Source organism: Myxocyprinus asiaticus, chromosome 12 (assembly GCF_019703515.2).
Source record: "Myxocyprinus asiaticus isolate MX2 ecotype Aquarium Trade chromosome 12, UBuf_Myxa_2, whole genome shotgun sequence".
NCBI classification, from domain to species: Eukaryota; Metazoa; Chordata; class Actinopteri; order Cypriniformes; family Catostomidae; genus Myxocyprinus; species Myxocyprinus asiaticus.
The window spans coordinates 829,551-842,849 of NC_059355.1; the positions used below are offsets into that span (position 1 = coordinate 829,551).

The 13,299-nt window shown below is 38.2% G+C and overlaps 1 protein-coding gene across 3 annotated transcripts in view; it reads right to left on the bottom strand.

Moving 5' to 3' along the window:
* The window catches only part of stk11ip (serine/threonine kinase 11 interacting protein), a 48,802-nt gene continuing 35,503 nt past the window's right edge, over positions 1 to 13,299 (bottom strand). For 2 of the 3 annotated variants that reach the window (XM_051712571.1, XM_051712570.1), the window contains 5 exons: positions 9,869 to 10,047; positions 6,195 to 6,279; positions 5,800 to 5,885; positions 4,345 to 4,553; positions 1 to 2,059 (listed from right to left, as the gene is read on the bottom strand). In XM_051712571.1, coding sequence (XP_051568531.1) covers positions 1,931 to 2,059; positions 4,345 to 4,553; positions 5,800 to 5,885; positions 6,195 to 6,279; positions 9,869 to 10,047 — 688 coding nt within the window. In that variant the 3' untranslated portion in view covers positions 1 to 1,930. Of the gene's footprint in view, positions 2,060 to 4,344; positions 4,554 to 5,799; positions 5,886 to 6,194; positions 6,280 to 9,868; positions 10,048 to 11,006; positions 11,169 to 13,299 lie in introns of those variants that run through there. The other variant, XR_007898695.1, reaches the window with a different exon arrangement.

A 13,299-nucleotide genomic window follows, 5' to 3' on the forward strand; every position in this document is an offset into this window, starting at 1 on the left:
TAGAAAGTAATAAATACACCTTTAATACATTTTTAGAATGACTGACAATATGTTGAGCAATTATAAACACATAAAAGTGCATTACATTTTAATGACACAAATGACTTAATTGACTAAACTTTACAATACACGACTTCAGAAGTTTTACTAAATTCTAGACCATTTTGTCTTTTAACATTCAAAATGTCATGTCAGATTTATTTTCCCTTTGACCACTGAGATTTGAAGAACAGTAATTAGCTTCTTTTTTGGTCTCTCCATATAGAAGCAGTATAGTATACATTTTTAACTGGAGGGACAGAACAGTCACGCATCCACTAACGAGCTCTTCTGCCTATTTCCTTATAAAACGAATCAAAACACACACACACAACACACTTCAAGTAATACATTTCATCATAAAGAATCGTGTACACCAAGTACCAATTTGCAATTTATAAACTTTTTCAAGAACTGAAAGTTTTAAAAATGGTATTTTAGGTCAGGACATGTCTTAACTCACATGGCATTAACACAACCAACACTTAAGGAAACCCGTAATTATCCTGTGACCTTCATAAACCACCATTGAACCTTTCTGAGAGTAGAGCTAAATGCTTTTCACCATGTGATAAATACACCTCAATTCAAACATTTACACCACCTAACCGTAACACTACATCAACTGCTTGTGCATGCATAGTTATGCGTAATAAACTAGGTCAGGGTGTTTTGTTGTACAAAGCAAAAAAAGGCACTATACCCAAATTTGTCACTGCATGATTCATGCATGGTTGAGAGAAACTTCTACATGTCAGCACTAAGAGATATTAATGAGGCAGTTTGTGGGGAGAACACAGTGGCAGACAGATAGACAGACAATCTACATTTACACCAAGACAATAAGACAGCTCAGATGCAGGTTTATGATCAGGCATTAATCTTCATTGTGTAAGGTACAATATATGACCAAACGTATGTGGACATCCTCTTCTAATTAATGTTTTGGCTACTCCAGACATTTCTGTGAAGACAAATCATAATGAAACAATCTACAATGACATTCTTGTGACAACAGTTTGGGAAGAGCCCTTTTCTGCTATAGCATGACAATGCCCTTGTGCACATGGTGTGGTCCATATAGAAATGGTTTAATAAGTATGGTGTGGAAAAACTTGACGGGTCTGCCCAAATCCCAGACCTAAACGGCACTGAACACCTTTGGGATGAATTGGAATGCGGATTGAGAACCAGGCACTATGACCCAACGTCACTGTCTAAACTCCCTAAAGCTTATGTCTCCGAATGGGAGCAAATGCCAACATCCATATTCCAACATCTAGTGGAAAGCCTTACCAGAAGAGTGACAGCTGTTATAGTAGCAAAGGAAGGGATTAATGCCCATGCTTTTGAAATGAAAAGTTCTACAAGACACAAGAACATCACAGAGCTCATGTACTAAGGTTGGGTGGCAGGGCCTGGCTTGCAGTCCACATTCAGATTCATCCCAAAGGTGTTCAATAGTGTTTCAAGTGTGGGCTTTAAGCAGGCCAGTCAAGTTCTTCAACACCAGACGAGACGCATACACATTATGAATGCTTTGCTCATGAAAAGTCTACGCACACTGTGCGGATGTAGAAATCTGCATCATATGTACAGTGTGCGAGACATACCAGCAAGTGGAAAGCCAAAGTATACTTTGGTCTTTACTAAAACATATCTTTATGGACCTCACTTTGTGCACAAGGCACTGCCATTATGGAACAGAAAAGGACCTTCCCAAACTGTTTCAATGAAGTGGAAGCACTGAATTCTCAAGAATGTCATTCTATGGTGTAGCATTAAGATTTGTTTTTACCGGAATAACAGGAACAGCCAAACCCATTTATTAGAAGGGGTTGTCCACATGCTTTTAGCCTTATAATAGAGGTGTGTTTCTGTAACATCATGGCTACTGCTTGACAGTAGCCAGTTTGACCCCAAACATGGCTTCCCATTGATGTTTGATCCAGTCCAGTAAATCTTGCACCAGCTCTACATCTTCGGCAAGTAAAGACAAAGTCTTTTCTTTCTTGGCCATCTGCCAACAAAAAAATAAATAAAAAATGAACAAGCTACATAAGACAAACAGCAAAGAGCTAGACATTTATTTGACTTTATGCCCTTTTCACACCGGACGTGACGCAAAAAAAAAAAGAAGATACAAATTGCAGACAAATGGCCCAATCACAATAACCTTGTGTGATCCCACATCACGTGTGGACATTGTATTTTGGCTTCGCTATACGCAATGCATAATTTAATTTAAACTGACTGAATACTGTTCGCAAGACTCTACACTGTCATTTAAGGGTTAAACATCTGGTGCACCGCATCACGTGACACAACAGCATGACGTAGATTTCAGTGAAGCGCTACAAGGGGCGGAGCACCAGGTGTTGACTGAAACCTGTTTGGTTGTAAAGATTAGTGTCTCTAGTTTCATTTGATATGCCGCTTTAAAAAATCCATTCATTTTTTGTGTGTCAGCTCACTGATAACATGATGTCCACATATGTGGAAAATGGGACATTATTCCCGCAAAAGTTGAAAAGGGTTACTTATTTTGAATATCTTTTAACATTAACACATCTGTGGGTCATTTCACTTCATTTTAATATACATTTTGTTATATTTTATTTTGTTCTCACTGTATAATACGGTTCTGTTCATTAACATTAATAAATGCATTCATATATATTTACTGTACATTATCACATTGAGAATAAATGTATTCATGCAAAAGCTGATAAATGTTGCTTTCAGAGGATTTATATGGAGTTAGGATGAAAATAAGGTGCATTTCATACTGATCTGAGACCAGTGCAGACAGACAGCACACTGGAGGTTAAGTCATTCACTAAATAGGGAGCAAGGGAGCATCCTATATCTCTCTATGCAGTTAAGTGCGTTCACTCCTAAAATCTGATCAAAAGTTCAGTTTCAGGCTGCAGATGATGTTTGGATCACTCAACATGTTTGACACACATGTGACAATGATAATCAGTACATAGATTCAGAATTTATAATGTATCATTTTATTTTAACATGGTTGGCAGTGATTTGATGATGCTGGACATTACTTTGAATCAGAATTAATTATTCAGCTTTATATAAAATCAGCTGTAATGTCTGTAACATCTCAAAAACATGAATAATCAACACTCCTGGACACATAGCTCGGTATTATTTAAAATTTCACAACTTAGTCCCGCTGTCCACATATGTGGACATCAATTTTTAGGAAAACGATTTGCTCTAGAAAAACATTTTTCTTTTTTTGCTGGATAATTAGGTGCTACTAGTTACAAATCAAAAAGAGAAATGGAAAATGCACACATCAGTCCTGCTCGGGTCTCAGGAGGTTAAAAGCAACACAAATAATCACCATTAGCACATTCACCTCTTTACAATAGGTGGCACTGATCGACAGTGATTTTTACTCTGGTACAGTGAGTGTTAAACACCCTCCGCCTTTAACGGATGAGAAGAGGAGATACTTCATCATGTTTTTGGTATAAAAAGGCACTTTTATACAATGAAAAATATGCAAGTATAGAGTTAACTTCTTAAGTAAGTCACTGCAGGAGTATTCATATATTTGGTGAAGAAAAGCCATGTAAGTTCCGAAAAGTTGTTTTTAAAAAAAGTGATACAAAGGCAAAGATGGTGCAATATGTATCATACTGTGAAGAGAACTTGCATTATATTAGAAGTTTAAAGATGCATATGCAAAAATGCAGTATTATGAAATACATTACGAAGATTACCCACGTAAGTTCAGAAAGTCTTTTTTTAAAGGTGTCGTGAGGCAGAGATGCAGCAATATCATTTTCATGTAAAGAGAACCCATTTGAGAAAATATATTTCTGTTTTAGAGACAATTGATGCAAATAAAATACACAACCCTCACTGCCAGTTCAGGACTACATCCTTGATTTACGTCAGCGTTTAATATCGGTGGGCAAAACAGCTTTCAGTGCTTTAGCGCCACAAACTGCGTTGGTTTTGGTATTTGCAGTGCTTCTGACTCATGATTCAAAGCTAAAACGTTCAGGGCATTTCATCATCAGGCAAATAAAATTGACACCGTTTGACAATTGACAATGTTTGCTCCCGGTGTGAAAGGTTCTATAGGAATCCATTGTTCCTATTCAAAATCTTCACTGCAGCAAGAAATCACAGCAAAAAGTTGCATTTGGTGTGAAAGGGCCTTAAGAATGCAATAGTTGCTTTTTCAGAAAATTACTTGACTCTAATCATCTCTTATCTTATTTGTTTTCTGGTTTAGTACAAGACATGTTTTGTAAAGATGCACCCACAAACCTCATCATAAAGTTTTAAGTCCACACGGCATGGATCGGACGAGAAAAGATGAATGGAACTGACACAGCTGATTGGCTGGGTTTCCTGAATGGTCACCTTTCCGCTGGTCGTTTGTCCCTCAGGTTGGCTCTTGCTCCACTGGTGGTCTTCATCAAGGAGGAAGAGCATTTCTTTGGTGGCTAGTACACTCACAGAGTCCAAAAAGCCATCTACGACAAAAAAAGACTGTCAATTTATTTTATTTTTTTTGGTCCCTACAGGTTTAACGTTTTTTGCCCTTTTTGCAAGATTAAAAGTTGTGTCAACTTGTGCCAACTCAAAAAGGGGGGTGTCACTCCCACAAACGTTTAGGGTTAGGCAAAGGTTTGGAGCTCTTGCCCCTTTTTGGAGGTCTGCCTGCAGCTATACTCTTCTCAACTCTGCAGCCTCTCAAGGAGAATGGCATGACAGTCCTGGCACAACTAAAATTTTACAGGCTTCTAAGTAAGCTGTGATGAGAAGGTCATTCGTGTGCCTAACCAAAGCCATCTCTGTACTGTGCCATGAACTAAAACCAGATTTAAAAGGTTCCAGTAACTTATTTAGGGCAGCTGATTGTGAAGTCAAAACATTCAAGAACCTTGACCAAAAAGGGGAGGTTTTAATTAGGCAGACAGTTGGACAGGTCAGACACATCACAACCAGACAGGTGTGATACAGTAGCTGCTGTCTTGAGAGCCAATGACTTACTCATTTATTATTCATTTATTTATTCACTAATGATTTTTGAGTAATGAGCTTTTCTCGCAGTACTCTGTCTGGTGTTGTTCAAAGGGACAGGGCAGGGTACAGTCTCACCAGCTGAAAGTTTATAATAAAGGATTCAAGGGGGGAGAGTTAGACTGCCAGCAGGGTGGCAGGGTGGCTCTTAAAAGCTTAACCAGCCAATCAGAGTTGGGCCACTCTCTCAAGAAGAATCAGACACATATGTTTTCTGTGATTCTCCCTTTCTCTGTTAAGACCTCTTAAGTTTGGTTTCAATGATATCAACAGGACACTAACAAAAGCAATCCCTTAGAGTCATACAACACTTCTGTGAAGTAGTACAGATACAAGTAAACCTGTGCAACACTATTTCTTACAGTGATCTGAAGAAAGCATGTATGAACCACTGGATAACAGTACACACTGTTGACAGTCACATTAAGAAACACCACACCCTTCTATTTACCCTAATATTCTAAAAATCTGTATTAATGAATCTCATCTGAACCATTACATGCTCCTCTACTCTTTTCAGCTGTTTCCAGTCATAGGCCAGTCACCACACGCTGCACTCACCATATAAGCTCTTACAGTATATGCTTCCTCTACCTGTGTTAGTGGCTGGCTCTATCAGATTTGCATCACAGTTGCATCTTGAGTGAAACAGGTAAAAGCTTAGATATCTTCATCTTAGAGAACACAAACACTCACCTTGCTGAAGAAATGCAAGGAGGTACCGGAAGGAGGGATGGTTGCCTTCTTTACCACATGGCTGGGCATCATCACAAACTAAATGCCTATAGGATACACAGAGGAGGATTAAATAAATAAATTAGTTATGGGATACAATGGAGAATGCCAGTCTAGTCTGTGAGTCCTAACAGATACTGTACCTCAACACTGAAATTGACTATTTTAGCAAATGAGAGAGTTCAATGTTTTATCCAGTTGAGGTGTATTGTCACTCACTCATTTTATCCAAGAACACCTTTGTGTGTTAATGTTGGGCCATTAGCAAAAGAGGCAGACAGAAAATTGAGAGCCTGAGGCAGAGAGAGAACAAATAAACACAGAGGAAAAGATGCTTGTTTGTTTGCATTTCATACCAGAGGTGGTGTCGTTGGTCCAGCCGCATGGTGGAGATGCCCTTCAGCTTGCTGTTAGACTTTGGGGCCAATTCTTTTGCGATTTCTGCAGAAAGAATAACAGTGACAAATAATATCAAATAAAATCTCCACATATTCTGAACTGAAGAAAGTTGTATTACACTATGTACTCTCTTGACTGCACTGTCCACCTAATTTGATATTTTAGTATAATTTAATGCTTTAGTATCTCATTAAACACTTTAGGTCATAGAAAAGAATAAGTACAAAAGGTCAACAAGTAAGTTATCTTCAAGACAATGAAACCTCTACTACTCCACTTTCACAAGACACAAGCTTACAAACAGCTTACAAAGCTACAGAGCAAATGCTTTGAAGCCGGCTCCCCGAGAAGAGGTGCGCTCTGCGTTTTAAAGACAGCGGTGATGAAGCATTATTCACATCAAGTGTGCTTCATTCACCACTGTCAGGACAAGGCTTATTAATTATGCACCTCTTCTCGCTCTCCCGCCCAACTCCCGTTGTGACCCTGGCTGAAGGGCAGACCTAAGAGGCGGGGCGACGATGACAAGAAGGAGGGGCGGATCATTCCGCCACACCAGCTGTGTTCATTTTTACAGAGAAATGGTATATATGAAGAATTTCAGTCAGGAATTAGGCCCCATAATAGTACACAAAATGCACTTGTAAGAGTTACAAATAACTTGCTCTTATTATTTAACTGCGGCTACATCTCTCTTCTAGTGCTATTAGATCTTAGTGCAGCCTTCGACAGCATAGATCACAACATTCTTTTGGATAGGCTTGAGAATTATGTTGGCATTTGTGGACAGGCATTAGCATGGTTAAGGTCCTATTTTTTTCAACTGTAACAACTTTGTTTGTGTAAACGAGGAGTTTTTAGATCAAGTAGAAGTATGAAGTGCCACAGGGGTCAGTATTAGGTCCTTCTTGAGACACTATCAGGAACCTTGGAATTAGTTTTTACTGATATGCCGATGATACTCAGCTTTATATTTCCTTGAAACCTGATAAAATTTCCCAATTTTCCAAGTAAGCAGAGGAACTAATTGTTACTGTAGTTTGCTTTTAACCAACAAAAAGATTAAGATGTCAAGTAAGGTCTCCAGAATTTATTGTGTTCCTGGTTTTGGAAAAACTGCATCTCTGCAGTTTCAGAAGGATCCCAACATTAGGAATGAGGACTAGCATTTGTTAGGCACATTTCTCTAAGCATTCTATTAAGAACCATTATGATTTAGGCTTTGCAAAGAAACTTATATTGAAAGATGGAGCAGTGATAATTATATTGTCACAGCATGCAATCACATATTAATTTTATTTGAAATGTTAGTAATGTACAGGAGTCCATGTTTTCGTTATTATTGTATTTGTTTGTGTGCTTTTAGTTGCTGCTCTGGAAGGGTCCCTCCACAGATCAGCAAAAGGGCCAGTCAAGGAACTAATGAGGGTCTCACAGCACAATGATTTATCTTAACTAAAGGAACATTTATATATTATGACACTCACATTACCCTAAAGCATGCGCTTAGACACATGTTCCCATAAACTTTGTCGTATTCTCATCAAATTTGGCACAAATGATCTTCAGATCATGCTGGACACAAGCTATCGAATGGAATTTTTGGATTCAAAACCATTTGGCTGTAACAGCAACAGCTATGCAGCTGTTATGTGCTTGTGGTCTCTCTGGGAACCAGGGCCGGAGTGGGATTCATATTCAGCCCGGGATGTCATGTCCAAGTCAGCCCACACCCAAAAGGGGGGATGGAGGTGAAGATGATAACAATAAAACAAGATCACAGCAAAAATATGCAATATATGTAATTACTTGAAAATTATTTAAGCTCTCCATGTCATTATACCACATACAGCATTCACTACGATTTTCACTTTGTCATAAGACATCATTGAAAGTGTTGTAAAAATAAGTCAATGTTAAAGGGATATTTGATCATTTCCTTACCCTCATGCCATCCCAGATGTGTATGACTTTCTTTAGCAGAACATGAATGAAGATGTTTAGAAGAACTGTTGGTCCATTCAATGCAAGTAAATGAGAAGCGGTGAGAAACAGATCAATAATTAAGTCATTTTTTACTATAAATCTCCACTTTCACTTTCATAAGCACTCCTCTCTCTTAAAAGTTCTTCTTCTGTTTTTGGTGATTTGCATATGCATACTGCCCCCTACTGGGCAGGGAGGAGAATTTATAGAAAGAAAAAAAAAAAAACTTAAATATTGATCTGTTTCTCACCCACACCTATCATATCACTTCTGAAGACATGGATTAAACCACTGGAGTTGTATGGATTACTTTTATGCTGCATTTATGTGATTTTTGTACCTTCTGAGTTCTGATCACCATTCACTTGCATTGAAAGGACCAACAGAGCTGAGAAATTCTTCTAAAAAGTTTAATTTGTGTTCAGCAGAAGACAGAAAGTCATACACATCAGGGCTGGCATGAGAGTGAGTAAATGATGACAGAAATTTCATTTTTGGGTAAACTAAGTTTATTTTAAAGACTATCTAGGCACATAATAACACTATAGAACTGTAAATGTTTATAACTCTTTCAAGATGTACAGGTTCACACTATAAATGGTCAGTGCTTTGTATTTTAGATAATTAAAATAGCAACAGATCCAGTGAAACAATGAAGGTTGAGTGATTGTTTTGACATTTTTACATGCCATTCAAAACGTGCCATTTTACAATGATAAGAGTGCAATAAAAGACTAAAAATAACACATTTGTCCTTTTCTTTTACTTGGAATGTAAATGTTCAGGACAAAGGCAAAATGGTTACTGTCTCTTTAAGAGAGTTTTATCGCATGATACAACATTGAAGGCACTCTGTGCAGTTTGTTTCATTGAGTTTAATCTTTTCAGAGCTGTAAAGTCCCATTATTTTCATACCGTGTCGTGCTGTTGCATCTGTATTCATTTACTTTAAGTATTCTGTTATTTTGTGACAAAAAATAATTTTGTTATTATCATTCTGCACTGCTAGGGAAGAGGATTTCAGAGATTAATTGATTGAGATTGTGAGACTGCAGTCAGTATTAAACTTGTGATGATCTTGTTCCTGAAGCATGTTCATCCATTCAGCTATTAATAGCCTATCTGTTCTCGATGGATCTTCCGTGATCCTTCCCGCGCTGTCAAGTGAAGCAGCGCAACATCAGTTTCGTCTCTAACATGCTACTCTCTCATTTGTTTGGGTGTGAGATGATAAAATACAGACTGTGTCCGCTATAATACGGAACGCAATTCTGATCCTTTAAATACCGGATGTTACGGACCGTTGGCAATTGTTATGCGACATATGATGAAAGTTTGTCAAAAAACATGCGGACCTAACTGACCCAATTTTTGACCGGCCCAGCAGGAATTCTCCCGATTTTCCGATTGCCACTCCGGCCCTGCTGGGAACTGTTAAAGTTTTTGCCAGTGTGGTGTGGTGGCTAAAGAGCTAGTTTGATCATCTAAAAGTCCTTGGTTCGATTCCACCCCAGTTTCACAATGTATAGTGTTTGTTCAGGTAATTATATTTTTAATGCATTATATTCCAAGACTTTGGTATTTCTCATCCTTCTTTCCCTCAAAGTGTTTGTTAAACCACAGCACGTATAAGAAAAAGTCTTGCCTGTAAGCTTGCTGAAGAACCATTTGCAGCGAGTACTGTTTCGCACTAGCAGTGTGTATGCTGCTGCTCCCTCGTCAAACTCCATGTGGATGGTCTGAGAGCTCAGACCCACCTCCAGATAGCTGAGCTCACACAACCGATGGCTCTCTCTTTTCTGGAGCCAGTCTGAGAGTGGACCTCTGCAAAAAAATGTAGAGACAGTGTATGAAAGTGAAACTTTTTAAAAAGCATTACATTTCTAAAAAATAAAAAATAAGACAGATATCATACCTAAGACTTATTGTACTGATAAAAGTTAGAGTCTGTAGGTTAAGGGGTTCAGGCTTGCAGAAATTTGTGGAGAAGGAGAATAAAATAAAATGTTCAAGGAATATCAATACAGTGCTCATCTTGCAAGCACTGAATGAACCTTGACTTTATTCAATTCTAACCATCTTTGAGTCATCAGATTTACATGCTTCTGCATCAGAGTATGGACAGCAGGTCTTTAGGCTAAGAGAGACTAACCAGTGAATCTTTTCTGAGCATGTCTAACAAATAAAACCCTGACACAAATGGAGTTAAACAGGAAGAACTGCTTTTAATTAAGACATTTAACAAAATAACTAAGCTAAGATTAGACTCAGGGTTTGTACATCTTTTTAAGAGTAAAGTTCAAAACACTTTTCCAGCACTTTCAAGGTACCTAAATCATCGTTTCCCAGCATCTCAAAGCGTTAAATATCCAGTTTTATTTTTTTCTCTTGATTTTCTCCCCAATCTGGAATGCCCAATTCCCAATGCGCTCTAAGTCCTCATGGTGGCGTAGTGACTCGCCTCAATCCGGGTGGTGGAGGACGAATTCTCAGTTGCCTCCGCGTCTGAGACCGTCAATCCGTGCATCTTATCACATGGCTTGTTGAGCATGTTACCGCAGAGATGTAGCGCGTCGCACCCCACTGAGAGCAAGAACCACATTATAGCGACCACGAGGAGGTTACCCTATGTGACTCTACCCTCCCTAGAGGGTACTGGAGTCACTCAGCACAAATATCCAGTTCTAAATGTTATTTGAAGAAAATGCAATGAAGACTCAGACACAACAGTTTTAATAAATGTTTCAACTTTGCAGTTTAAATAAACCATAATTGTTACATACTTTAACAGCTACTGCAAGCGTCTGAGATCATTTAGCTGTGCAAAGATGGCACTCTGTCAACGCTCAAGTGAGCAGTTCCAATTTACAAATTCGTCTTGCTTCGATTCCTCCGTCCTCGTTTCCTTTCCTTGCATCCTTTCCTCATTTCCTAAGATGGAGGAGCTAGAAAGCGAGTAAAGGAGGCAAGGAAAGAAAACGAGAATGCACAATTTTAGACATGACAAGCATCCCCCTTTGTACGCATCGCTGTAGCAAAGCACGCAACTGAAGAGTGACATTGCAATGCATATTTATCTGAAGTATTTTGTAAATAGATAAAATACACAGTAATTTTAACTAATAACATTAGCGTAAGTGAAGAGAGCTGTTTATAACATCTCATAACACGCTTATTTCGATGCTGTGAACTGTTTATTTACTATCGCTTTTACTATGTCAGGGTAATGGCGGCAGGGCAACAGTTGCTAAGACAGGATTGGTCAAAAGCGCTTGTAAGGCGGGGCTTAGCGAAGGGGCAATTTTATCATCAAAATATTATTATTATACAACAACAGCTTCGTGAAATGATCCGTGGTTGGTTTTGAAAGATTCCTGAAAATGATTTGCCACTTTCTAGGAAAGAACCAGACATTTGTGACTGATGGCCTGAATGCTGTTAGCAGTGGGCTTTTCAAGTGTTATGAATGTAACATTCGCAGTAAAATCATTTAATGTAACTTCTCAGGAAGTATAGAAAATACAAATATACTGAATCACCTGTAAATTTCCAAACCCCTGAAGACAGAGTCCAGACATACCCAATTCCAAAAAAGTTGGGACAGAATGCAAAATGCCAATTAATTGATGCCTGCAACACACTCCAAAAAAGTTAAGACAAATCTGACAAGTTGAAATAACAAGATGATGTTGAACAGGTGAGGCAATTTGCCAACAGATGCGTCAGCAAATAATTCAGTGCTTTGAGAACAATGTTCCCCAAAGACGAATTGGAAGGATTTTGGGCATTTCAAAGAGGAAAAGCACCATCCAAGCTGTTTTTAGTGTCAGGACCAAAAGCTAGTGTCTGTCATGGTACACAGTATCACAAGTATTCAATTTGTGTCAGTGCACATGGCATGGGTAACCTGCAAATCTGTGAGGGCACCATTAATGTAAAAAGATGTGCACAAATTTTGTAGCAACAAATGCTGCCATCCAGGCGGCGTCTTTTCCAGGGATGTCCCTGCATTTTCCAGCAGGACAACTTCAAACCACATACTGCCCGGATTACAAGTGCATGACTGCGAAAGCAGAGAGCGCGGGTGAGAGATTGGCCTGTCTGCAGTTCTGAACTGTCTCCAATTGAGAATGTATGCTGCATTATGAAGCGCAAAATATGGCAACAAAGGTCCCGTACAGTTGCACAGCTGAAGACCTGCATAATGGATGAATGGGGGAAAATTCTGCTCGCTAAACTTAAACGTGTGTCTTCAGTACCCAAACACACACACACACACACACACACACAAACACACACACAAACACACACACAAACACAAAATCACAAGGTAAAACATCAAATAATGTGTTGTTGTAGTGCTTTCAATATAGCACAGGGTGAATAGAGTTTACAAATCACTCCTTTTTGTTTTTATTGGCATTTTGCACACTGTCCCAACTTTTTTTAAATTGGGGTAGTAAAACAAATCTCAGTATAGGGTTAGGGTATATTACATTACATTACATTATATTATATTATCTATATACATTTTTGAGATAGGGATCATTTTAAATAGGTAAATAAACTTGAACACTAAATTGAAAGAACAAACTGAAAGTTAAATAGAAATAAAAAAAAACTACATAAATTCAAAACTATGATAAACTTGGTTGTAATGACTGTAACTATGCATCTGTTCTCTTTTCAATATACATAATTTTACTTTGAGTATGAATGGAGAGTGGAAAAAACAATCAATTACTGATATGTCAACAAGTGTGTTGGATTGGAGGACATTAAACAAATTACAATAAAATAAAATATAAATAAATAATCATCAAAAAAGAAATTAGTTGTGCTTTTAGCATTGGCTATGCTTTTGTTCTGAACCAATTTTAAGTTTGTTCAGTAGTATACTAATAAGATTTTGATATACAATCAAACAGCAAGATGATATAGACATTTGTTTTAGGGCCCATTTACACTTGGCCACACTGAAAAGTCCAGGTTGTAATATCCTCTGAAACACATTTGAGACAGATTGCAATCCGATCGCTCAAACCACTTCAGGCGGTGGACTGAGACACATTCCAT